The sequence below is a fragment of the Schistocerca piceifrons genome, chromosome 2 (genome assembly GCF_021461385.2).
Source record: "Schistocerca piceifrons isolate TAMUIC-IGC-003096 chromosome 2, iqSchPice1.1, whole genome shotgun sequence".
Taxonomy (NCBI): Eukaryota; Metazoa; Arthropoda; class Insecta; order Orthoptera; family Acrididae; genus Schistocerca; species Schistocerca piceifrons.
The window spans coordinates 186,845,866-186,872,805 of NC_060139.1; the positions used below are offsets into that span (position 1 = coordinate 186,845,866).

Consider the following 26,940-nt stretch of genomic DNA (forward strand, 5'->3'; position numbering starts at 1 on the left):
GCCCTATTTATTTGGCAAACCATTCACTGCTGTGACAGACCAACTTCCGTATGTTGGCCGATTGCTTTGAAGGATCTGTCAGGTCGACTGATGAGATGGACACTGAGCCTTCAGGAGTATGATGTGACAGTGGTATACAAAAGTGGACGCAAACACAAGGACACAGACTGATTTTCAAGGAATTCTATAGTGGAACACAGCAGTGTGGTTGAAACACTTCCTTTTCTTGAAAAATTTCAGCTTATGTGGGTTGTTCACAGTGTCTCTTCCAAGCTTCTCATTTCTCCCAAAATCTATTCATTAGAATCTTGTCCCAATGCAGCCCTCTTCAATTCACATGATCCTTAACCCGGTCTCTCCATCTTGTTCATGGTCTTTGTCCAGATTCTGTCCATACTAGGATCCTTCTGGGAAGTCTTTCTGGTCCCATTCTTTTAATGTGGCCACACCATTTCAGCCTACCAACACTATTCTATGAACCACTGTATGTAGTAGTTAATCTGCAATTTTTTTATTCCAAACTATTTGCTGAATGTGAATTTTATGACTGCAGCTACAGCAGGTAAAAAAATGTGACATATGAAATTTGAGCTGAACCAGGACTCAACACTGGATTTCTCATTAATGCAAAGTGTCACCTGAACCACTTTGGCTATCCAATCAAAACCTCCATATATCACAGTCCACCTCCTTGCATCATAGTGTTATGTATCTCTTCCTCTAACCTCGCAACATTACTTGCTTCCCACTTAGGGAGAATGATACCACCACAAGAAATTGAGACCATTTTTACTGTTATGTGCCCCTTTTGACTTATGAAACTTATATATTATTTGATGATCAACAGCTGTATGAAATATTATACGAAGTTATTTTCTGAATGCAAATTCCATGACCTCAGCTCCAATGAGTACAGACGTAAGTTAATCTGCAGTTGATAACACTGTCCATTGTTTTCCAGATATTCTTCTCCATGCCTTTCTTCTTTTACCCTCAGTCTTCCCTACTATTATCAACTGTAGAAGTGTACATTTGCTGTTCCGTAAAATACGTCCTAGCTTTCCAGTTTTCCTTCTTTTAAACATTGTCAACATTTCTTGCTGTTTGCATATTCATTGCAGTACTTAATTATTGTTGGTACCTAGGGTATTTTAATCATTCTGAGGTAAATATATATTTTAAAGGCCTCTGTCTTCTTTGCTCTGTCATATTTACTGTCCTTCCTTCAGAACCACATAGAAGTACAAATCAGATGTATGGGGGCTAAACAAAAATATGGAAATGCTGTAAGAAATACATTCTCGAACATAAATGCAGATGTTACCCAAACCTGCAGGTTGCACTATTGTGTATTTGGTTATGAATGGCTCTTATGCAATGTCGTTAATATTTTGAAAGTGTCAGTCATGTCAGAACAGTGTTCTGTGAATTGTGAGTGCATTATGTCAAGGCTACACGAGTTCGAACGTGAGCATATTGTTGGTGAATGTTTGCTGTTTCAGGAGGCACCTTATCGAAGATTTATACTGCTTACAAGGAAAGCGGAAAAACATCATCCGCAAAGTCACAATGTGGATGAAAGTGTGTGATGATTGATCGTGACAGTCAGTCACTGCACAGGATTGTGACAGCTGCAAGAGTCACTGCATAACTTAATGTCACACTCGTGAACAGTGTCTGCACAAAAACAACACATCTCTCCTGGCCATCACAGTCACCAGATGTCAATATTACTGAGCCTTTGTAGTCTACTTTTGGAGAGACAGTTGTGGGATTGTAAACCACTTCCATCATTGTTACCTGAACTTGCCAGTATTTTGCAGGAAGAATGGTATACGATTCCCTTGAAAACCTTCCAGGACCTGTATTTATCCATTCTGAGACGACTGGAAGCTGTTTTGACTGTCAACAGTTTTTCTACACTATATGAGGCAATGTAATGTGTTGTGTTTTTGGTTGTTTCCATATTTTTATCGCCCCCCTGTAGCATCTTAACAAGTGTCTGGTGATGACAAATGTCCTGGAGAGGAACTTGTTTTATCAACAAAAGCTTCCGAAGCACTTTAAACTGTTTTGAAATCTATGGAGCAGCAGCCTTCAGCCTCCTTCAGGTGTGGATGTTGCTGGAAATGTAAATATTCCTTGAAAAAGTCATTACAGTCAGTTTTTCAGTTACACTTCTGAATGTTTTCATATGTAAATATAAAGACCTGTATTTTAAAATAATAAACTGAAAGATCCATGATTACCATTTTGGAATAAATACTATTATTTACTTTTGATTACCTTTTTTTAAAATAAAAAGCTGTAACTGAATTTCTAATTGTGCAATAAATTTTAAAAGTTCATTGTCTTATTGTGGGTGTGTTTCAATATTACTGACCCATGATGGGTAATATATATTTAAAATTTTATTATTTACAAAGTTTTGCACTTGGAACAATCCATTAAATATTTTTTGTAACAAGCATCCCTGGAAATCACAATTTAATTATAGGAAAGTTATTTCTTCATTAAAAAGCAGATATACACTCAAAGGGAAAAAAAGATGTACTACGAAGGAATTATCTGAACGGGACAGAAATTGGTTGATGTGATGTACATGTACAGACAAATACATGATTACATTTGATGATTTAGTCAAGAGAAAGAGCTTCACAAATTGAGCAACTCAATAATGCATTGGTCCACCTCTGGCCTTTATGCAAGCAGTCATTCAGCTGGGCATTGATTGATCGAGTTGTTGAATGTCCTCCTGAGGGATACTGTGCCAAATGCTGTCCAATTGGGGTGCTAGATCAACAAAATCCCAAGCTGATTGCAGGCCCCTGCCCATAATGCTCCAAATGTTCTCATTTGTGGAGAGATCTGGGAACCTTGCTGGCCAAGGTAGGGTTTGACAAGTACGAAGACAAGCAAAATACCACCGTGTGCAGGTGGGCATTATCTTGCTGAAATGTAATGCCAGGACAGTTTGTCATGAAAGGCAACAAAAAGGGGTGAAGAATATTGTCGACATTCTGCTGTGGTGTAAGGTGCCATGGATGACAACTGCAGTGGTCCTACTGTAAAATGAAATGGAACCTCAGACCATCACTCCTGGTTCCTGGGCTCTACAACAGGTGACAGTCAGGCTGGTATCCCAACACTGCCTGGGGCATCTTCAGATGCATCTTCGCTGGTCATTGGGGTTCAGTTCGAAGCGAGACTCGTCCCTGAATTCAATTCTGTTCCAGTCAAAGAGATTCCAGGCCTCAATGATCAGCAAAGACACGTTTGGAGATGCCCTAGACAGCAGTAGGATATTAACCTGACTGTTGTCTGCGATATGGCCCAACAGCCGGGAGTAATGGTCTGGGGTGCCATTTCATTTCACAGCAGGACTCCTTCAGTTGTCATCCACAGCACTTTCACAGCACAGTGGTATACTGACGATACTCTATGCCGTCTTGGTGCCCTTCATGGCAAGCCATCCTGGTCTTACATTTCAACAACTATAATGCCCGCTCACTTATGGGAAGAGTTTCTACTGCATGTCTTCGTGCTTGCCAGACACTACTGTGCCCAGCAAGGTCACCGCATCTCTCCCCAGCTGAGAAAGTTCGAAGCAGTATGGGCAGGGCCCTGCAACCAGCTCAGAATTTTGACAATCTAACACACCAGTTTGACAGGATTTGGCACAATATCTCTCAGGAGGACAGCAACTACTCTATCAGATTAGATTAGATTAATACTGGTTACATGGATCGTGAATACGATATTTCGTAATGATGTGGAACGAGTCAAATTTTCCAATACATGACATAATTAAGTTAATTTAACAACATAATTAAGTTATTATAACAACCTTTTTTTTCCTTAATTTATATCTAAAAATTCCTCTATGGAGTAGAAGAGTTGTCATTCAGAAATTCTTTTAATTTCTTCTTAAACACTTGTTGGTTATCTGTCAGACTTTTCATACTATTTGGTAAGTGACCAAAGACTTAAGTGGCAGTATAATTCACCCCTTTCTGTGCCAAAGTTAGATTTAATCTTGAATAGTGAAGATCATCCTTTCTCCTAGTATTGTAGTTATGCACACTGCTATTACTTTTGAATTGGGTTTGGTTGTTAATAACAAATTTCATAAGAGAGTACATATACTGAGAAGCTACTGTGAATATCCCTAGATCCTTAAATAAATGTCTGCAGGACGATCTTGGGTGGACTCCAGCTATTATTCTGATTACACGCTTTTGTGCAATAAATACTTTATTCCTCAGTGATGAATTACCCCAAAATATGATGCCATATGCAAGCAATGAGTGAAAATAGGCTTAGTAAGCTAATTTACTAAGATGTTTATCACCAAAATTTGCAATGACCCTTATTGCATAAGTAGCTGAACTCAAACGTTTCAGCAGATCATCAATGTGTTTCTTCCAATTTAATCTCTCATCAATGGACACACCTAAAAATTTTGAATATTCTACCTTAGCTATATGCTTCTGATCAAGGTATATATTTATTAATGGCGTCATACCATTTACTGTACGGAACTGTATGTACTGTGGCTTATCAAAATTCAGTGAGAGTCCGTTTACAAGGAACCACTTAGTTGACAAGTTGCGTAACTGCTTGCATAGGGGCCAGAGGTGGACCAATGCATTACTGTCTTACTGTTTGTGAACCTCTTTCTCTTCAACAAAACATCCAGTTTTTCTGAAATTGTAAACATTTGTTTGTCTGTACATGTACATCACATGTATCAACTTCACTCCAATTTGAATAATTCCTTCCTTGTGTCCTCTTTTCTTGTCCTAGAGTGTATGTTTTAAACAACTGAAAATTCATTGCATAAGCCCATGTTTTTTGAAAATGGGCTTCTAGTATCTGAAATTTAAAACCGAGAAAATGAATTTTAAAAATTTAGATCATATAACCTACGTGGGAAAAATTATATATAAAAAACAAAGATGAGGTGACTTACCGAACAAAAGCGCTGGCAGGTCGATAGATACACAAACAAACACAAACACACACACAAAATTCAAGCTTTCGCAACAAACTGTTGCCTCATCAGGAAAGAGGGAAGGAGAGGGGAAGACGAAAGGAAGTGGGTTTTAAGGGAGAGGGTAAGGAGTCATTCCAATCCCGGGAGCGGAAAGACTTACCTTAGGGGGAAAAAAGGACAGGTATACACTAGCACACACGCACATATCCATCCGCACATACAGACACAAGCAGACATATATGTCTGCTTGTGTCTGTATGTGTGGATGGATATGTGCGTGTGTGCTAGTGTATACCTGTCCTTTTTTCCCCCTAAGGTAAGTCTTTCCGCTCCCGGGATTGGAATGACTCCTTACCCTCTCCCTTAAAACCCACTTCCTTTCGTCTTCCCCTCTCCTTCCCTCTTTCCTGATGAGGCAACAGTTTGTTGCGAAAGCTTGAATTTTGTGTGTGTGTTTGTGTTTGTTTGTGTATCTATCGACCTGCCAGCGCTTTTGTTCGGTAAGTCACCTCATCTTTGTTTTTTATATATAATTTTTCCCACGTGGAATGTTTCCTTCCATTATATTGAGATCATATAACCTGAATGATAAAATACTCAGTATTGATATTCTTCATCCTTCAGGCTTGTCTTCCCTTCCCTTCTATTTTGTTTGGCTCATATTTCACAATCACATAGTGCTTCATCAATTTTGTTGAATCTTCTCTAATCGATGGTGCAGAATGCTTTTGCACTAAACAACAACAACAACAACAACAATTTTTATTTGTCCATACTAACTTTTTCTTCAATACTTCAATTCTGCCACTAGTTTCCTCATTGAACAATAAAATTGCATCACAAGACATCAATTTTCAATACAGTAAATCTACAAAATGTCATTTTTGGGTATCTGTTCCAAATTAAATTAGTCTTTAAATATCTGTTCCAAAATTAAATTAGTCTTTAATTTTCAGCTTGTGTTTTGTCATCAAGACACTCATTCAATAAATAAAGGTACAAGAATCCTGAACATATGCTCAATGGCAACCATACCAGATTCTGTTAGTGAGTGCCTATGTGAATGAGTTTCTTTGCTTGTGTTATATTTACAATAATTTTCTTTTGGGCACAAATTATGCATTGGTGTCTGGTTGGTGGATAGCGTCTTTTTTATAATGGCATTCCCATAGAGTAGCTAAAGAGAATCAGTTTCTTTAAGTGTAAGCCTATCTTTTCCTGCTAGTGGTTTTCCATCTTCATTAGTTCACCTTTCTTTTCCTTAAGCAAGTGACAAAATCTACCATCAAATCTCTTTTGGGTGTGGCCAACACTCTGGAGAACATCCTCCCAAATGTCTGGAAAAGGGGTGTATTAGGTGAAAAGTTGAAGTGTTTTAACATTTTAAAGGAACTTTTGATGCTGCTATTGCTACAAAAACAGTGTAAAACATTAACCCTCGAGTGGGTGTGGTGTTTTTTGTAACACGAGTGGACGCATGGCCTAGTTGTGCACTTTATATGCATGTGAAGAATAGCTGTTTTTATATTACCGAGGTAATCATGTATGAGCAAAATCACACTTTAATTTTATTTTAACTAAGCAAAGATAAAATAAACTTATATTTTATGAGCTAAAGCACTGTCTAACTACAAAATAAAAAAACAAACTTTCATTATATCACTCTGATGCAGCATACAGGGGTTACCTCATAGTAATGACACACTCTAAGCATTAAACAGCAGTGTTGGATCAGATCATAGCCAACCACTTATTCAATTGCTAGTTACCTCTTATACAATAGCCCTATTGTGGCATTGTGCTGCTAGCTCAGAATCTGTCTGTTTTCTTACACGGATCGTATCTTTTTTCTCGCCTATCTTGCTGTATATTTTATATTTTTGCTGCTCACTTGGATGTATGACAGCATAATTTAGCACTGTGTTAGCTGAAGCAATAATGAAGGAATAGGTACAGGCTTGCAATTAGAAAGAAACAATGGAATGGTACAAGACAATGCTATTTGAGAATTGCGCACTTTATACACAGGAATGCCTGCTCGAGGGAAAAATAAACTCTACAGATTAACATGAGATATTTTGGCATAAGTTTAGGAACCCAAATCCAAGGAATTCCCTCTTAAGAGACATTTGTACATTAGAAACATGTGGTACCTACATGACATTCAGCTCCTACACAGGAAAAAATAAATAAATTTAAAAAAGTCACCAAATTCTTGTTTATACTGGCATATTGCGAATGTACACAACAATTGTTAATTACATAATTTAAAAATTGTTTATTATTAGTATCAACAGTGTAGGGAAAGATAGATTACTATGTACCATAAAGATAACACACTAAGTTGCAGAAAGGCACAATTAAAAGATACTTACATCTAAACTTTCGACATCAGCCTTCATTGGAAAAAGAGAAATGTACACCATTCATTCAGACAAGCAAGCATAGCTCATGCACAGATGACCGCCAACTCAGGCAGCTCGGACCACAATGAAACTGTCATGTGGGGTAGAGAGGCAGGGAAAACTGAAAGTAAAAGGGGAGGAGGTGATAGGACAGAGAGGGTGGAAACTGTTGGGTGGAGGGTGTGGAGACAGTTTGTTACTGTGGCTGAGGGTGGGATAATTATGGGAGCAGAGAATGTGTTGTAAGGATAACTTCTCCTTGCACAGTTCTGAAATGCTGGTGGTGGAGGGTACAATCCAGATGGCTCAGCTTCTGAAGCAGCCATTGAAATCAAGCATGTTATATTCAGCTGCATGTTGTGCCACAGGGTGGGTTTTCACTCTTGGGTAAAGTTTGGTAGTGGCCATTCATGCTGAAGGACAACTGGTTGGTAGTCACACCAAAAAGCAATGCAATGTTTGTAGCAAAGCTGGTATATGATATGGCTGTTTTCACAGTTGGCCCAGCCTCTGAGGGGATAGGATAAGCCTGTGTCAGGACTGGAATAGGTAGTGCTGGGTGGGTGGATTGGGCAGGTCTTCCACCTTGTTCTTCCACAAGAGCTTAGGGTTAGGATTGGGGGATGACTTCAGGATCGACTAGGATGTTGTGGAGATTGGATGGGTGACAGCACACCACCTTGGGAGGGTGGGAAGGTTTTTTGGTAGGGTGTCCCTCATTTCACGGCATGACGATAGGTAATCAAAGCCTTGGCAAAGGATGTAGTTCAGTTGTTCCAGTCCAGGATGGTATTAGGTGTCAAAGGGGCACTCCTTTGTGGCTGGTTCTATGGCACGATGGGAAGATTGGGGGTGTGAGGGGGGAATGGCATGAGGGATCTGTTTGCAGACTAGGTCTGGGAGATAGTGCCTTCCTGTGAATGCCTTGGTGAGGCTCTCTACATACTGGGCAAAGGAATTGTTGTCACTGCAGACAAGCCATCCCTTGGTGGCTAGGCTGTATGGGAAGCTTTTTTTTTGCGGAAAAGGGATGACAGCTATCGAAATGCAGGTACTGTTGGTGGTTTTAATTTGGACAGAGGTGTGAATGGAGCCATCACAGAGGAGGAGGTCAATGCTGGGTTGAGGAGAACCTGTTAAAATGGATGGGTGAGACGGTGTTGAGATTGTGAGGGAATAAAGACATGGTGTCTTGGCTCTGAGTCCAGATCATGAAGATATCATCAATGAATCTCAACTAGACTATGGATTTGGTGTTTTGCAAGGCTAGGAAGGGCTCCTCTACAAGGCCCATAAACAGGTTGGCATACAAGGATGCCATGCAGGTGTCTGTGGCTGTACCACAGATTTTTTTCATATATGTTCCCTTTACAGGAGAAATAGCTGTGTGTTAGGATAAAGTTAGTAAGGTGTACGAGGAAGGAGGTAGTGGGTTGTTCAGTAGCGGTAAGACCATAGGCATGAGGGGTGTTGGTGTGTAGGGAGGTGGCGTCAGCTGTGATGAGTGGGGATCCAGGAGGTAAGGAGATGGAAATGGTAGAGAGTCAGTGAAGGAAATGGTTGATATCTTTGACATGGGATGCTAGATTACAGGCCGAAATTATTTCAGTGAGGGCACAATAACCAGCCAGAATGGGACATCTAGGACTGTTAGGTGTGCAGATTTTGGGGAGCACGTAGAAGGTGGGTGTGCAGGGTGTCATAGGAGTGAGGAGAGAACTGGATTCAGGGAGAGGTTCTGGGAAGGTCCTAAGGCTTTAAGCAGGGATTGGAAGTTATGTTAGACTTATGGGATGGGATCAATCTGCCATTTCTCCAAAATAAGAGTTTTCTGTTACGAGTTGTAAGGGTTCCATTACTGTCACCCCATTAAAAATGCCAATATTACCCGCTCATTTTCTGTTAATATTGTTTGAGTTCTAGAAAATCAGGAAGTTACAGGTACCTGCCAACAGTAGGGAAACCCCCAGCAGACAGAACTAGTTTTTGCATTGTGAGGCCTTGAGCCATGAATAATACAGTTTAATTAGAAAGTATTTTGAGTTTAGAAGTCAAAAGAGGAGGTATAATGGTTGTGTTCATGATTAAATATTCAAAGGAAGTAATTTTGTGAAGTATTCTGAGTAGAATTGTAAATTTTTGAGCATTTTTGAAGACTACCAAGTGGAATAAATCAACAGAGAGTTAGTTTTGTAGTACTGTTCCATCAATGATTTTGTGTACATTCTACCTCCGTTTTCTTTACCACTGGATTTTACGAGGTCATTCAGGGCCTAAGCAGACTGGGTAACTATGTCACAAAAATAAAATCAAATTCTTATGGCTTGTGGTTGACACGGATGGTGCTACTGGAAACAATGAAAATCTTTTGATCCATAATCTATACAGTTTTCTATCAAGTTTGATATACATGCAATAAGTAATTTATTGTCTAGTGTGACTAAAAATTAAAAAGTTTAATTATATTCACCCAGTATAAAAGCACAACTTCTCATGGGTGCAATACTACTTTTATCCTTAAAGCACACTACTATAAAGTCATAAAATAATCACATTATTGTTGTTACTTTTTCCTGAATGAAATATGTTGCAAAAAATTTTTGATGTTGATAGTGCCAAAAGACTATCAATCAGTATACCATGTTACAGGAGCAGACTCCTAACTTATTCTCCTGAAGAAAATATTCGTAATTGACCAACTTTCCTCAACCCCCTAATAAAAACACCTCTCAAACTGAAGTATGGCAGTTCTAATCAACATTCTGTGTTACATTCAGACACATTAAATGAGACAACAGGATGCAGCACAAGCCCTCCACAGTCTTAAATGCAACAGAAATTCCAGCCTAACAAAGAATACATAAGGCACAATTATTACTGTTACATATTAAATGTGGTTGCTATTCATGATACTGTGCTACTGCTAATCACAGATGCCCACAGCTTTTTAGATCATTACAGGCAGAAGACTGACAATTTCTCCTTGTGTTGCTACTCTTAATTGTTAGGTAGTAAATGTGGTACATCCCAATATCAGTTCAGGGATAGTCACTCTTGGACTTTCTCCGTAAAGTATCAACTCCACTGTAGAACACTTGATGGGCGGGAGGGGGTGGAGGGGAGGGGGGTCGGGGGGGGGGGGGGGGGGGGGGCGAAGGGGAAGAGAAAAAAATTAATATTTTATGCCATATATAAAATTTGCCAATATCTTATTTCACTACACTGACAGAAAATAAATTAGTACAATCTTTCAGAGGTTTCCAATTCACTCAAGTTTCATTGCTGCAATAGTGCTTATGGTGTGCATGAAATAATTTTATTTACAGATCAACAACACAAGCCGTTCTGAAGTAACAGGTATCGACTCGTGCTGAAACACCCTTGTTAGTGCGGGGTGTAGCCTTCACGAGCGGTGCTGACTCTAGCCTTCAGTGGATTGTACAGATGGCGAATATTGTCCTGGGATATGTTACGCCATGCCTGCTCAACCTGTTAATGTACTTCTGTGAAAGTTGTCTGTTGAAGAGTCGAATGAGTCACTTCTCATCCCATTGTATCCCCACACATGTTCAATAGGTGATGACAAGTCCAAAGATCATGCTGGCCATGAAAGTTTCTGCACATCTTGCGGAGCATGTTGAGTTTCACAGGCAGTGTATGGGTAAACATTGCCCTGCTGGAACAACACACAACCTTCCTGTTGCAAGAATGGCAAAAGAATGGGTCTAACAACATTCTGCACATACCAAGCACTGGTTAGCATCCCCTTATGAAACACCAAAGGTGGACAAGGTTTCCAGCTTATTCCACCCCACACCATAAGGCCCGGACTGGGGCTAGTGTCTTGGACAAGTGCATGCAATGAGGCAGCGCTCGCCAGGTTTACGCCATAGCACAAATGACCGTCACTTGCATGCAGGCAGAATCTGCTTCCCTCGCTGACGACCACAGCACGCCATTCCGTATTCCAGGTGATCCTTTGACAACCCCAGTCAAGTTGCGCATGCTGATGATGTGGAGCGTGTTTGAAAGATGGGCTAGAGGCTTGTGTGAAGCCCCCTTATCTGTGCTGTGGTAGCTGTACAATTTGCCACTGCTGCTCTTCCAGCACGACAACTCTGCAGACATCTGTGCTGTGTGGATACCCAGAACCTCTTCTAAAGGTGTGTGAACACTGATACAAGCACTGTTGCCCAACTGGCACAGCACATACAACTTCTGTGGCAATGCTCTGAAAGCACCATTCTGCCACCTGAAAGGCCACAACTTCACCCTTTCAAACATGCTCAGGTGACTGTAGGAAGAATGAGTGCATTCTGTGGCATGGCTGCCTGCTTGCTTCACAAGTTTGCACCACACTAAGCCTTCTGGCTGTGAGCATTCCCTATTAAAGGTAGACAAAGATGGCACTTTGGTAGCTATGCCACTATGCTGCCTTACATCTACTATCCCTCAGGTGGCATATGCCGTCATCGCATCAAAATCGACATCATCTTTCCACGTATAATAATTTTGTCCCCAGTGAGATAATGTCGGATCATGATACTGAAACATTTTTAGTAATAAACAGTTTTACAAATTCTGCACACTTACAGCTTCATTAAAAATGTAATTGATTCATACACATTCATGCTTGAAGTACTGCAAGCTGAAGCAGAAACTGTGAGTCAAGTCAGGTAATTTATAATGATAATATCGATAATAATAATAATAATAATAATAATAATAATAATAATAATAATTGTAAACTAACCATATAGTTCAGAAACAAAGTTGATATGACTAGGCACCCTTCTTATACAGTTTAGTCCCAAAACGGTATGGACCTCTGTCGTTGAGATGGTGTAGCAATGACTGACGTGTATTACTGTATAGCCTGTACTGTAAGCATACAGACTATTATTGTGAGAAAAAAATTCTTTGCTTAATATACTTTTGTGAAATAAATGACTAAAAATATATAAATACAAGGAAGAGGTAAGGGTTTTAGGTATTGAAAAAATTGCGTGTTTTCCTGCTGCTCACACTTTTTTTTGTGTGTGCCAAGTCCTAATCATCCACATGAAATGTTGAGTGTACTATGTTTCTGTTCTGTAAATGGAAGTGCATATATACTGTTTCTTGAGTATTTGCTATTACTCTGTTCCTGGCAAAACCATGATGACATTTCTTCAATAGCAACTTTTGCAGAGTTAGTAAGATGATCTTCCTTCAATCAATACTCAAGTTTCATCTGCAAATAGGACCAGCTTTGAGTTCCAGTCATGTAAAGGCAAGTCTTACCCCCACATAAAAGAAAATCAACCTGACATTGAGATATGTGGCATGTGACGAATCTCAAAAGTGAGGATGGTGTTCTCTTTCATGTGTCTGATTTCTGTTACCTTGGAGTAATCTTACAAATACAGTTTAATTCTCAGTTGCAAGACCTATTCCACCACAACATACAAGTTCTTGCAGAACAGAATGATGCAAATGCTTTTGTTACACCTGAAAGATCCCTGATATATGTGTGTGTGTGTGTGTGTGTGTGTGTGTGTGTGTGTGTGTGTGTGTGTGCGCGCGCACACATTTAATAGAATCAGACATTGGAAGAATTTTATACTGTCAATGAACATTTATTCAAACAAAAAGTACAGACTGAATCAATGACAGTACTAAACAGAACAATACTTTGAAAAGTTACTATACAAAGTTTATTTTAGAAGACATACTTATCAATTATATACTGCAAAATAATTAATTATCACAGCAATTAAGCTTTGGTTGCTTAATGGTTTGCAACACCTTCCTGAGCAAAATGCAAATAACTGACTAGAATTTAACTCAGCATTATCTTACTGGCTCAGGCTGTGTCTGTTGAGGTTGCCCCTCTGAATCACTTTTCCTTCTCAACTGTGATTTGATCCAGTTAATAAGTTTGTTTCCCTTTCCTTTTTCCTTAACTTGCAACCTAGAGAATAGCAGGGACAAAAGAAACAGATATTATTATTTAGGTAACTTCACAAATATTAAATACATAGTCATATGCTGGAAAGCACTAACAACATATTCTCTCTGTTGGAATCTGTGATATCTGAGGTACTTGAAAAGCGTATATGGGTGACTAATTGTAACCAAAGAGGGAGACAGGGTGATTAAATTATATGTGTGGACAGTTCTACTTCTAATAAGAATTAAATGTTTAAATGAAGTGATAATTACTTCTACATATTTAATTCCACACAGGTAAGAGTCACATAGTGTTTATCATTATTATTTTAATGCTACAGAATTTTGAGCAGTTCTGTTGGAAAGGAAACCTCTCTTTCTCTTCCTGCATCTTACAATATGTTTGCTTTTAAACAACAAAGATTCCGAATGATCTTACAGCTTGAAGCGATTTCCATGTTATTCACAAATTAATAAACAAACGAGAGGAAATGCAACAACTCTCCTCCAGCTAACTGTGTGTCATGTAGAAACATGTAACAGCAAGAAGGCGGGGCCAAGAGTTACCCCTCATCTTCTAGTTTAAGTACACACTCTCAGCATCTTCGACCATCCTGTTGACATTATTGGAGCTGAACAATTCGAAGGAGACTTACCAACTGTTAAACACAGATGGAGCAAATAAAAAACACCCTGGATGGTTGCAGGCTTGCTCTTAACTTGTACATGATGGAGTGCAACAAGCTCACCACTCTACCCTCAGTTTTTAAATAGGGTTCTAGCATCATTTTATCAAAGTATTGTGAGCATATAGTGGTTTTTACATATGGATCAAAGCACAGGGACAATGTTGTCATTCTGTTATCTTCCCACATATTATCACCAAATTCTGCCTACTGAGTCCCTTCAAGGCGTGTACTATGCAGAGCTCTGGGCAGTCAAGAAGGCACTAGAACACTTGAGATGTCTTGATGAAGGGAAGCTGTTTGTCTGTAAGGACTCTCTCAGTGCTCTGCAGGCTACTGAAGCAATTTTTTCCAACAAATAAGATGGTTCAGGACACTATCCACTTCTGAACAGACAGAAGAAAAGGTGAACTTCTGCTGGGCCACTGTAAACCTGCGAGTTGAGGAGAGTGAGGAAGCTGACAGAGCAGCAAAAACAGCTTGCTACAGTTCACCTCAACATCTCCCTATAGACTGTTGTGTCACGGATAACAAAGAGTGTGTTGGCTGAGTGGGAAAGGCAGTGGCTCAAACAGGCCAGTAACAAGCTGCCATCAGTCAAACAAACTATTTCACCATGGCGCATTTCCTTTCGCACTACAAGAAAGGATGAAGTGGTCCTCAACTGCATTCGTATCGGGCACTGCTCAATGATGCATGCTTATCTCTTATGGCTTGAAGATCCACCGGAGTGCAGTGTTCGCAGCATCTGACTCACAGTGCAAATTTTTTAACAGTGAGTGATTTGTATGATGCTTTGCTCCATGCGTCTGCTGAGGGACTTATCTCAATTTTAGGTGACAAGGAAACAATAACAAGAAAACTGCTGACGTTTTGTGTGGCATCAGGACTCCAGCCCAATTTAATTAGATGGATGCTTCAATGTGCTTTTGAGTGGCTGGCTTATCTTATGTGTTCCATGATTAACCAGCCATCTTTATGCCATCCATTGTTTTATTAATAATCTTAATGTACGACAGTATGAATAGCTATGCTAGAGACTGTATATGAATTGTTTTATGAGTATGGCTTAAGTTGATGGTATTTGCTCTTGATTTTAACAATGGTGGCTACTCATAAACCAGTACCACAACCAAAAGCATTCTAAATCCATCCATCCATCCATCCATCACTGAACACCATAGCCACAAGTGGGTACATTTGGGTGACTGTATGCTTGTGTGTGACCATACCTCGTTCAACTACACGAGTTGTAATTGAAGAGCTAGTAACATCTCTGTGTGGTTATGTGTTTCCATGTGCCACACCTCAACCAGTTACACACTTTCCCTATTTTTATTTACTGTTTCCATACAGGAATTTCTAGTGTTGAATTTGTCATAAATTAACTACCTCAAAGCTTGAAGAAGCAAATGTGTAGCACACTAAGTTAAGAGCTTAATATTCCTCTAAAAATATGTTTGAAGATTGGGGCACCAGAGCAGACTGATGAATAAATTCAGAAGAAATTGGCAATGAGTTTGTTCAAGACACCATCCAAACAAATGTCTGAGGAAATTCTGAGTTACAGAAAAACTAAACCAGATTGGCCACAATAGGGCTTTTAGTACCCTCCATCTTCTTCAATGTGAGATACTGTTGCTTATATACATATGTCAACTCCACTACGAGTACTGCTTGGAAAGAACATACTACACTTGGTGGCAGTCAAGTACTCACCTTCTCGTAGTGATATTGTGCAGTGGACCAAAAGCCAATGCAACGACTGTACAGGCTAAGCAGATCACATTGTATGGCATGCTGAAGTCCGGTGTTGGCAGTGTCACTATGAGAGTTTCAGTCCGCAATTCCACCAGGTAACCTTCTCGTGATGCATTGAAACTGTAATGATGTCAGTATGTGTTATAACAATAAAAAGCATTCATCAGTTCCAAGCCTTGCACTTTCTCATTAAATGAAACCAGAGCCCACTTTCATCTAGTTTATTCCCGGATCTGGTTACATTATGAAATATCAGGCAATTTTTGTACACTGAACCCATTTCCGGTATCTTCTAAAACAAGAAAGTTCTTAAAAAGCTCTGAAAAGAATTTCTTATACAGATTAAAAATGCCACAGCATACTGTGAAAAACAGTCTCCTAAGCAGTTTATACAAAATTAGAATGAATTACAAAAGTCCACTTGCTTGTTCAAAATTTTCTCAACTGAAATAACAACAACATGAATAATAATGATGAATGAAAACAGTAAATTAGTAACTGTATCTATAGAATGTAGAAAGATTACCAAAGTTAGCTTTTCCTTTAAAAAAAGCTGCCATAAAAATGCATTAATTTATTTTCAGCATCAGGTAAGTAAAAGGAAAACTTACATGTTCTCCTAGTTTTTAACATATGTTATTATTAGCTCCAACTCTAACCACAATTTTTTACAATATAGCAAAGGCAATATACGAGGCGAGGCAATTAAATAACTGGACTGCTGCTATAAAACATTTCACTGATCACCAGCCACATTAGAAAGTTTGCCGATCCCTGCAATGCTCCAGATGAATTTTCCATTTTTTAAAAGCAGTATTCGAAGTCTTCTTCTATCAGCTTGTTGAGAACCTCCATCACTTTGGCTTTCACCACTTCCACACTATCTTGTCCTCTTGAAAGCTGATTTGATCTTAGGAAACAAGAAAAAGTCACAGGGCTCCAGGTTGGGAGAATACAATGGGTAGTTTAACGTGATGATGCCATACTTTGCAGAGAACATCTTTTGAGACAAGGTGTAGTGGGCTGGTGCTTTGGCCCCATTTCTGTGCAAACTCTGTGCATGTTGCATGAGCCATACAAAATATACTGTACACACTGTAAATTCCTGACATTTCAGCATGAGTTTGGACACTTGGGCAACAATTTTCAGGGATCATTTATCAATTTTCTCTATGTCGTTATCCGATTTTGATATTGAGGGTCATCCAGGGTGCCAATTGTCTTCAGTCATTTCACGTCCCGCCTTAAACCTCTTAAACCATTCAAAAACTTGTGTTCAAGTAAACTTTCACTCCCGTACACTTCCGTTAAAATGGCATGAGCTTCTGTAGCAGTTTTCCCAGTGTCACAAGAAACCTGAGGTTAACTTGTTATTCTATCTGAGCACTTTGCATTTTCCACCAAGACACTGGTGTAAGTACTTCACAGGACAATTGCTACAGCAAGACTGAGTGACATAACTGTAGCCTCACCAGTCCGGTTATTTACTTGCCACACCTCATAAATAACATAATTAATTATTATATGTACAGAAGGTAATAGTAATGTCCCTAATATTTTAAAGAAAATGTTCAAGTTTATATGAGATACTATCTAAGTAAATTATAATTCTAGGTCTAGTCAGGCCTCAGTGATACATAAAAAGTATTTTATGACCATTTCTGACAGGTAAAGAGAAGGAGAGAAGAGGGTAAGGGGTGAATACATTTTCTTTCCCACTTTCCGTCTGTCCAGATTAACCATGTAGTGGGTTTTTAAGTTATAAGAAGCATCACTATTCCTTCATTGGCTGTCCTCATAGAATTCTACAAGTTACAGTATGTGATGTGTTGACTTCCTATCTAATTACTGTAGCCAATGAAGAAAGAATAATTTCACTTTACACTGATAATTTTCATGGTAGATCTATCTATATACAACTGAATAAAACAAGTTTTAACACTATGCCGGCCGGCGACACCACAGTGGTGTTATGCGCGAAGTAGTGGTCAACAGCCATTGACACTACAGTGGTGTTGTGAGCATAGTATCGCGCAGTGGGTGGCGACAGCACTTTAGTATCTTTTGCAGCACTTTAGTATCTTTTGCATTCTGTTAGTGTTTTGTTTAGGTAACAATAAGTTACACATGTCAACAAGTTTCTTGTTTTTATAAGTACTTGTGCCCTTTCATCATGGCAGATGAAAGAGACGATAGGATTATTTACGATGAATGCACAGTTATCTTGTTTGACGTTCCGGACGACTTGGCCGATTGGGAAGAAGACATTGGATATCAAAAATATGAAAGAGAAGCATAATCATAGGAAGATAGTGAAATACGTCCAAGAAGAATTCGGCGAACGCTACAGTTGCCAACTGATTCGGCTGAATCAGACGAAGAAGACAGTGCACACTGGTCAGACTTTGATTTACCAAGGACCAACAATAAATTTGAAGGATCCCCAGGTCCAGACATATTTCCCAAAGATACACAGAGTGCCGAGGATATCATAGAATTATATATTGGGAATGATCTATTTGAATATATTAGCAATGAAACCAACAAGTACTACAGTCAAAATTGGAATAGAAGGAAATTGGATTTTAAAAAATGGCTAATTTCTCGACGTTACAGGGCCCAAACTTAGAAAATGGTTTGGGCTTGCTATCCTTATGGGAATTGTCAAAAAAGCAAGGATCGATGATTATTGGTCAACGAATCTGTTGCTAGACACACTGATATTTTGCAAAATGATGTCCCGCAACCGATTCAGACAAATATTACAATTTTTACATTTTTCTGACAGCAACAATAAACCGGATAATGGTGACCAGCTTGTCAAAGTGCAATTCGTAATTGATTATAGTTCCAAAAAGTTTAATCTAAGTCAAATCATCTCAACTGATGAAGGAATGATACAGTGGCATGGACGGTTAAATTTTAAAGTTTACAATCTGTCAAAAATTACGAAATATGGCATCCTCATTCGGATGCTGTGTGATTCAAGTTACATTCTGGTGCTGGACAGCCTTCAGCAAAAACAGTGATGGGACTACTGACACCTTCTGATGGAAAGTGGCATCACCTCTGCACGGATAATAACTATAACAGTGTAGAACTTGCAGAGAAGTTACTTGAAAAGAAAATTCGAGTTTGTGGAATGATGTGGCAAAATAGAGGATTTTCAGAAAATTTAAGTGTGCAGAAGTCAATGTGTTTGAAGCTTGTCATCAACGGAAAGGTGACAAGCCAAGTAATCCGAATTAGTGCTGCTGGTGCCAAGCGAATAAATTTGTACAAGATGTGCGGACAGCAAAGTGTTAACACGCCATAACAGAGGCCTTGGGGATCCAAAGTGCAAGTATACACTTGGGAACAAACATACTACAAGCAAGTGTTCCATGTGACCACCATTCATATTAAGACAGATTTCAGCATGTCTTGTCATCAGTGCACGCACATGTTCAAAAATTGCTGGTATGTTCTGAATGCATTGAAACTATCCAAAATGTGTTCCTGGAGTTTGTCAACAGGGTTGGAATACCCCAACACTTTTAATAATGCCACAAAAAAAGTTAAAGTGCAACGAGTTCAAGTCAGGGGACCTGGGAAGCCATGACTGAGACACTTATCAAAGATTCCTGTTAAATAACAACAGCCATGAAAGTGTGTCAGTTAACCATCAAACATGTACCACATATGCACCCTTTCAATAAAAGGACCATCATCCAAACAGTCTATTAGTTTGGGTTGCAGGAAATTAAGGTACACACAACCACCAGCAAGTTGGTCATGTAGGAAATGTGGCCCTATCAACAAGTCTCCAATGACCACTTGCCCAAGCATTCATGAAAAATCTCTGCTGCTTTGCCACTGCAATACATGTGGGTTCTCAAAAGCCCAAAAGTGTATTGTAGACGTTCATAATACCATCTCGTGTAAAGCATGCTTTGTCTGTAAATAACACATGCACGAGGAACTGTGAATCATTCCCACATTGCCTGTGGATCCTTATGCAGAGGGCAATCTTGACTGGAAAGTAAGGTGCGGCTATGCCTGGCACACTTTGTGCATGATATTGATACAATCATCCCTCATGTAATATGCAACATATGGTGGAAGGAAAACCATGTTCTTATGCTTGGCATTGCGTCCCCTTGTTGTAATACGTGCTCCACCATTTGTGGCATCAACACTGTTCTTGGTCCACCTACATGTTGCATTTAAATGAATCCATCTTGTGCAAGCACAGATGGGACTTAGTGAACCCTCTGCTGTTACCTGCTTGTCTGTCTATCTTCTCTGAGGATACAATTTGTAATACAACTGTGGGCTGCCATTAGCATGCTCATAAACGAAGTGGGTGGCTGTCATTTATTCATTTGAAAATGTGTATGGATCCATGGCAACAGCTTCAAATAATGCATGTACACAGGCATGGCCAGAAACTTGAGCTGTGGTTGGTTGCTCCAAGATCAATCTTCACTTCACACCAATGAAAGTCACGTACTCAACCAAACAACAGCAATGTGCCAGCAGTGAAGCTGCAACATAAACATAGCCTTATATATGAACAGTGTTACAACAATTGCTTGATTGCATCTTGTGCTTACATTGTATAAGGGAAACCATTGGTTTCTGGATCTATGTTTCTTTGGATAATTTGCATGTTTCATTATCTTCTTCTCAATCATTTTTTTGTACCTATAATAGTCAAACACCCTACATAGATGGAACTACTGTGGAAGTTATCAACATAATGCTACACGTAACTGAGGATAACGGGACAACAAAAGTTAAAAATAACAGTACCGAAAAGCTTGCAATTGCTACTCACCACATAGATGAGGCACTGAGTTGCACACAGGGGCAATGAGAAGGAATGCTGAAATATTTAACTTCCAGAAAAAATCCTCCTCCTGAAGTAGAAAACGCACACACACATACACACACACACACACACACACACACACACACACACACACACACAGAGAGAGAGAGAGAGAGAGAGAGAGAGAGAGAGAGAGAGAGATGGGGTGGACAGCCAAAGGGATACTACGATAGGGGTAGGGGAATGCTAGTGCTATCTGTGGGAGTGTCCACGGACATGGTTGCACAACATATGCTCCATTCCCAGAACATCCTTGGTCTCCACCTTAGACTCTGTCTTCCACCTCTTTATCCCCTTACTTGCTCCCACAAAATGAATACACATGTGTTCTTGACCAGCAGCACACCTACATAGTCCTTTCCCCTTCTCTATTTCTCTCCTCTTCTTTCCACCCCCTCCCCCCCCCCCCCCCCCCCCCCCACCAACCACTGACACTGTTACCCAATCCTGCACCTAGTAGCCCTATCCTGTCCTGAACACATCCCTGCATCCTCTACACATACACTGCTACCTCGCTCCATCCTCAACACGAGCCTCTTCCATATCCTCACCACTCTCCCCAGTTAGACTGCTGCACACGACGTCAGACACAGTCACAGTCACAGTCAGGCCTTAGTACTTGGAGACAGTGACCATGGGTGTCTGTCATGTCTGTGTGAATCTGTGTATTTTCTGCTTCAGCAGCAGGACTCTGCCTAAAAGCTTAAATATTTCAGCATTCTTTTCCATTGCGCATCTCTGGGACTCAACACGACCTCTATGAGGTGAACTATGAGGTGAACATTTATCCTTTCCATATTATTGTTGTTCCATTCTGAACTTTCCAAAGTTAAAAATAACTTCACATATTAGGTCTGTAATGGCTGTCTACCCCAGAGGGAAGAAATTAGTAAAACATATCTTTCATGTGCTTGTTGCATTAAACAAATCAATCACAGAAAGGTGTGGTTCAGGTGAAATGTATAATACGATAGGAGAAAAGATTATCACTCATTGAGGGGAAAATATATAATAGAGGGAAACATTCCACGTAGGAAATATATATCTAAAAACAAAGATGATGTGACTTACCAAATGAAAGTGCTGGCAGGTCGACAGACACACAAACAAACACAAACATACACACAAAATTCAAGCTTTCGCAACAAACTGTTGCCTCATCAGGAAAGAGGGAAGGAGAGGGAAAGACGAAAGGATGTGGGTTTTAAGGGAGAGGGTAAGGAGTCATTCCAATCCCGAGAGCAGAAAGACTTACCTTAGGGGGAAAAAAGGACGGGTATACACTCGCACACACACACATATCCATCCACACATATACAGACACAAGCAGACATATTTAAAGACAAAGAGTTTGGGCAGAGATGTCAGTAGAGGCAGAAGTGCACAGGCAAAGATGTTGTTGAATGACAGGTGAGGTATGAGTGGCGGCAACTTGAAATTAGCGGAGATTGAGGCCTGGTGGATAACGGGAAGAGAGGATATATTGAAGAGCAAGTTCCCATCTCCGGAGTTCGGATAGGTTGGTGTTAGTGGGAAGTATCCAGATAACCTGGATGGTGTAACACTGTGCCAAGATGTGCTGGCCGTGCACCAAGGCATGTTTAGCCACAGGGTGATCCTCATTACCAACAAACACTGTCTGCCTGTGTCCATTCATGCGAATGGACAGTTTGTTGCTGGTCATTCCCACATAGAATGTGTCACAGTGTAGGCAGGTCAGTTGGTAGATCACGTGGGTGCTTTCACACGTGGCTCTGCCATTGATCGTGTACACCTTCCGGGTTACAGGACTGGAGTAGGTGGTGGTGGGAGGGTGCATGGGACAGGTTTTACACCGGGGGCGGTTACAAGGGTAGGAGCCAGAGGGTAGGGAAGGTGGTTTGGGGATTTCATAGGGATGAACTAAGAGGTTACGAAGGTTAGGTGGAGTGGGGAGGATTTCATGAAGGATGGATCTCATTTCTGGGCAGGATTTTAGGAAGTCGTATCCCTGCTGGAGAGCCACATTCAGAATCTGATCCAGTCCCGGAAAGTATCCTGTCACAAGTGGGGCACTTTTGTGGTTCTTCTGTGGGAGGTTCTGGGTTTGAGAGGATTGAGGAAGTGGCTCTGGTTATTTGCTTCTGTACCAGGTCGGGAGGGTAATGCTTCAGGGATTCCGGACTGGAGCAGATTCGTTTGCCACGAAGACCTAGGCTGTAGGGAAGGGACCGTTTGATGTGAAATGGGTGGCAGCTGTCGTAATGGAGGTACTGTTGCTTGTTGGTGGGTTTGATGTGGACGGACGTGTGAAGCTGGCCATTGGACAGGTGGAGGTCAACATCAAGGAAAGTGGCATGGGATTTGGAGTAGGACCAGGTGAATCTGATGGAACCAAAGGAGTTGAGGTTGGAGAGGAAATTCTGGAGTTCTTCTTCACTGTGAGTCCAGATCATGAAGATGTCATCAATAAATCTGTACCAAACTTTGGGCTGGCAGGCCTGGCTAACCAAGAAGGCTTCCTCTAAGCGACCCATGAATAGGTTGGCGTACGAAAGGGCCATTCTGGTACCCATGGCTGTTCCCCTTTAATTGTTGGTATGTCTGGCCTTCAAAAGTGAAGAAGTTGTGGGTCAGGATGAAGCTGGCTAAGGTAATGAGGAAAGAGGTTTTAGGTAGGGTGGCAGGTGATCGGCGTGAAAGGAAGTGCTCCATCGCAGCGAGGCCCTGGACGTGCGGGATATTTGTGTATAAGGAAGTGGCATCAATGGTTACAAGGATGGTTTCTGGGGGTAACAGATTGGGTAAGGATTCCAGGCGTTCGAGAAAGTGGTTGGTGTCTTTGATGAAGGATGGGAGACTGCACGCAATGGGTTGAAGGTGTTGATCTACGTAGGCAGAGATACGTTCTGTGGGGGCTTGGTAACCAGCTACAATGGGACGGCCAGGATGATTGGGTTTGTGAATTTTAGGAAGAAGGTAGAAGGTGGGGGTGCGGGGTGTCGTTGGGGTCAGGAGGTTGATGGAGTCAGGTGAAAGGTTTTGTAGGGGGGCCTAAGGTTCTGAGGATTCCCTGAAGCTCCGCCTGGACATCAGGAATGGGAGATATATATATATATTACAATGACTGAGTTTAAAATAAACTATCTTTTCAGATAATTTCAGTAACATAAAACTGATAGAATTTGCCATGTATTGTTATCGCAATACTACAGTGGACTACTAGACAAGTCATGTTTGGATGAAATTGTGGATATTGTACTACGCATCCACCCAAGTGCAACATACATAGACATGCAAGCTGTTTGTTGCTTCTGTGAATGTGTAGAATAAGATTATGCCTGCCACTATGCTACGCACAGAAATCCTGTTCTGAAGCATGATCCTCATGCAATGGCCAAGACTGGCGCTTGTGCATCACATCAATGAGGAAGCCGAAACAATGTGAAAAAAAGAATGTTATTATGAGGAGTCTCATAAAGTGGTTTATCATCCAGCACAATCACACAAAATTCAAATTTGTTTGTCTGTCACCTTTTCACAACTAACTGCTGAATCAATTTCAATGAAATTTGGTATGGGGGTAGCTTGAACACTGTGGAACAACACAAACTACTTAAAGGATGGGGTGTGGGGGGCGAAGAAAAAAAATTAATTCTGTAGTAATATACTCTTTTATTAACTGTTGCAGAGCTCAAGTTTCTATTTACTTTTTCAGTTGTAACTAAAGCAGTAACAACTCTTCACTAAAGAAGCAAGTCATTTCTGTACACTGCTGGCATGTGCATTTCATTACCTCTCACAAGATAAGGATCGTCGATCGATGTTATCAATTCATGTTTTGACAATAACATTATATTAATGTGACTTATACTACAAAGGTTATTAAAATTAAAAGAAGCTAAATGCTATTCTATTAATGGTCAGCGTATTATGAAAAAGAAATGTGATATTAATGGATGAAGCTATTGTCCAATCCTTAAACCCGCCATCTACAGCTACTGCTGTCCATTAGTGGTGGGTGATGTGTTAATTTAACTGGCTCTATGTACGATTTATTTGCAGTCTGACATACAAGCTAACAGTAACATGGAGGTGGCCAAAGACAAGTTAAGGATTAAGAAACATACAAAGAAGTAAAGTGTAAGTTACTAGGCACAGCTGTCTGAAATTCCTTCACCAAAGAAGACATATATATTCCAGAATTGAGAACAGCTGCCCCCATCAGTAACTTAGGAGTTGATATCATCAGAGCACGGAAGCAACTTAAATCGCGTAATAAAAGCACATCTTCTGGTGAAGATTGTATACTGATTTTGTTCCTTTCAGAGTATTCTGATGCAATAGCTACATAGTTCACAATCACATACAACCACTTGCTTGACGAAATATCCATACCTAATAACTGGAAAGTTGCACAGGTCACATCAATATTTGAGAAAGGGCAATATGAGTAACCCACTAGATTACAGGCTCATATCATTAACGTTGATACGCAACAGGATTTTGGCACATATATTATGTTTGAACATTACCTCGAAAAGAAAGGTCTATTAACACACAGTTAACACGGATTTACAAAATATCATTCTTGTGAAACGCAACACACTCTTTACTCACACAAAGTGTTAAGTGCTACTGACCAGGGATTTCAAATTGATTCTATATTTCTAGATTTCCAGAAGACTTTTGACACCATAACTCACAAGCAGCTTGTAATCAAACTTCAGGTTTCTATTCTTAGTGATATGGGCTGGGCGATGATGAGTCAATGAATTAGTCTGACCCTATTTCACCCCCTTAGGTGTTGAATTTCCAAAAACAGTGAAACATGTATTTTTTCATCTGTAATCAAGAAGCCACACACCAATTTCCAAAGGTTTAGCTTTAAAAATGCTTGTGCAATGAAATATTTTCATAAAACATTTCATCTCCTATTTAACCCCTTTAGGGGTTCAATTTCCAAACACAATGAAACACAATTTTTTTTAATTTGTAACTGAGAAGTCAAATATCCATGTTCATAGATGTAGCTTTAAAATACTTCAGCAGTTCTTTAATAATGATATATTTTGAAAAAAAAAAAAAAAAAAAAAAAAAGGTTTCACCCCACTATTTCATCCCATAGGGTTAAATTTCCAAAAATGCTGAAACACATATTTATTTATTCCTGACTGAGAAACCAAATACCAATTTTTGTAGGTGTAGCTTCAAAATTGCCTTGACAGGGACATTTTTAAAAAAAAACCTTCATCCCCTATTTCACCCCCTTAGGGTTGGAATTCCAAAAAATCCCTTCGTAAATGACACCTACAGTATAAGGTTTACACCTTCTTCAAATTTCAAAGCTATGTCATAAGCAGTTTGGGCTGGGTGGTGATGAGTCAGTCAGTCAGTCAGTCAGGACATTGCCTTTTGTATATAGAGATTACTGATGCTCTCTTGGACATATGACAACACAATTTATCACTGTGTTAGCTGAAGCAATAATGAAAGAATAGAGATGGAATCACAATTGTGAAAAAACAATGCCATGGTACAAGACAACGTTATTTGTGTTTGGCGCAGTTTATACATAGGCACACCCGCTTGAGGGTTAAGCAGGAAAAGTCTTTACAGTAACTTGTTATTTTACCAGAATTTATGTACAATTTTAATTAAAATAATTAAATATAATAGACTTTCTGAAAACTTGGCCTGCAGCTTCTGCTTTTGGCTGAAATGCATATTGGGCCATGTCATTCACCTCCACAACCTCAGAGTGAAGCATCTCCAAATTCTGCTCTAAAGTTTTGCAGAACTGCACCAGCCACAATAGCATTCCCACATTTGTTTTGTTTATGCTGCATTGTTTTAGCATGAATTCAGAAACATTTATTCCAAACACTGCATGTATGCACTATTATCCATCTGGTAGCAATATGGGCTCTATGGTAGTGGCCTTCGGCTCCTAAGTGGGGTCGAAACACGAAGTCATAAGATGTTTGGAGAGGGCACATCTACCAATTCCAACAAGCAACCCATCACAATGTCCATTTTCAAATCCTGCAGCAACTCTACTATTGTCCCAAATGTGTGCATCGAGCATGGAACCCGGCCAACAGATTAACAATGTTGAAAATCTTCACATCTGTGTACTGATAGAAAATATATTCTTCCAATTTCTGTATGGTTTTGTTTGTGCCCCAGAAGGACAAAGTATGTACGCAATCTATGGCACCTATGACATTCAGGAATCCACCAATTTAATAGAATTTCCTCTTGCTCCTTTATATGTGCTCTTGGTTCTGTGGCATTGACACATACAGT

The 26,940-nt window shown here is 39.9% G+C and overlaps 1 protein-coding gene across 1 annotated transcript in view; it reads right to left on the reverse strand.

The window, feature by feature from the left end:
- Window positions 1–13,041: 13,041 nt before the first annotated feature.
- LOC124777144 (GPI transamidase component PIG-T) overlaps window positions 13,042–26,940 on the reverse strand; it is a 101,967-nt gene continuing 88,068 nt past the window's right edge. Inside the window, 2 exon segments of the mRNA XM_047252444.1 lie at window positions 13,042–13,354; window positions 15,738–15,899. Of these exon segments, the coding sequence (XP_047108400.1) occupies window positions 13,234–13,354; window positions 15,738–15,899 (283 nt within the window). The 3' untranslated portion in view covers window positions 13,042–13,233.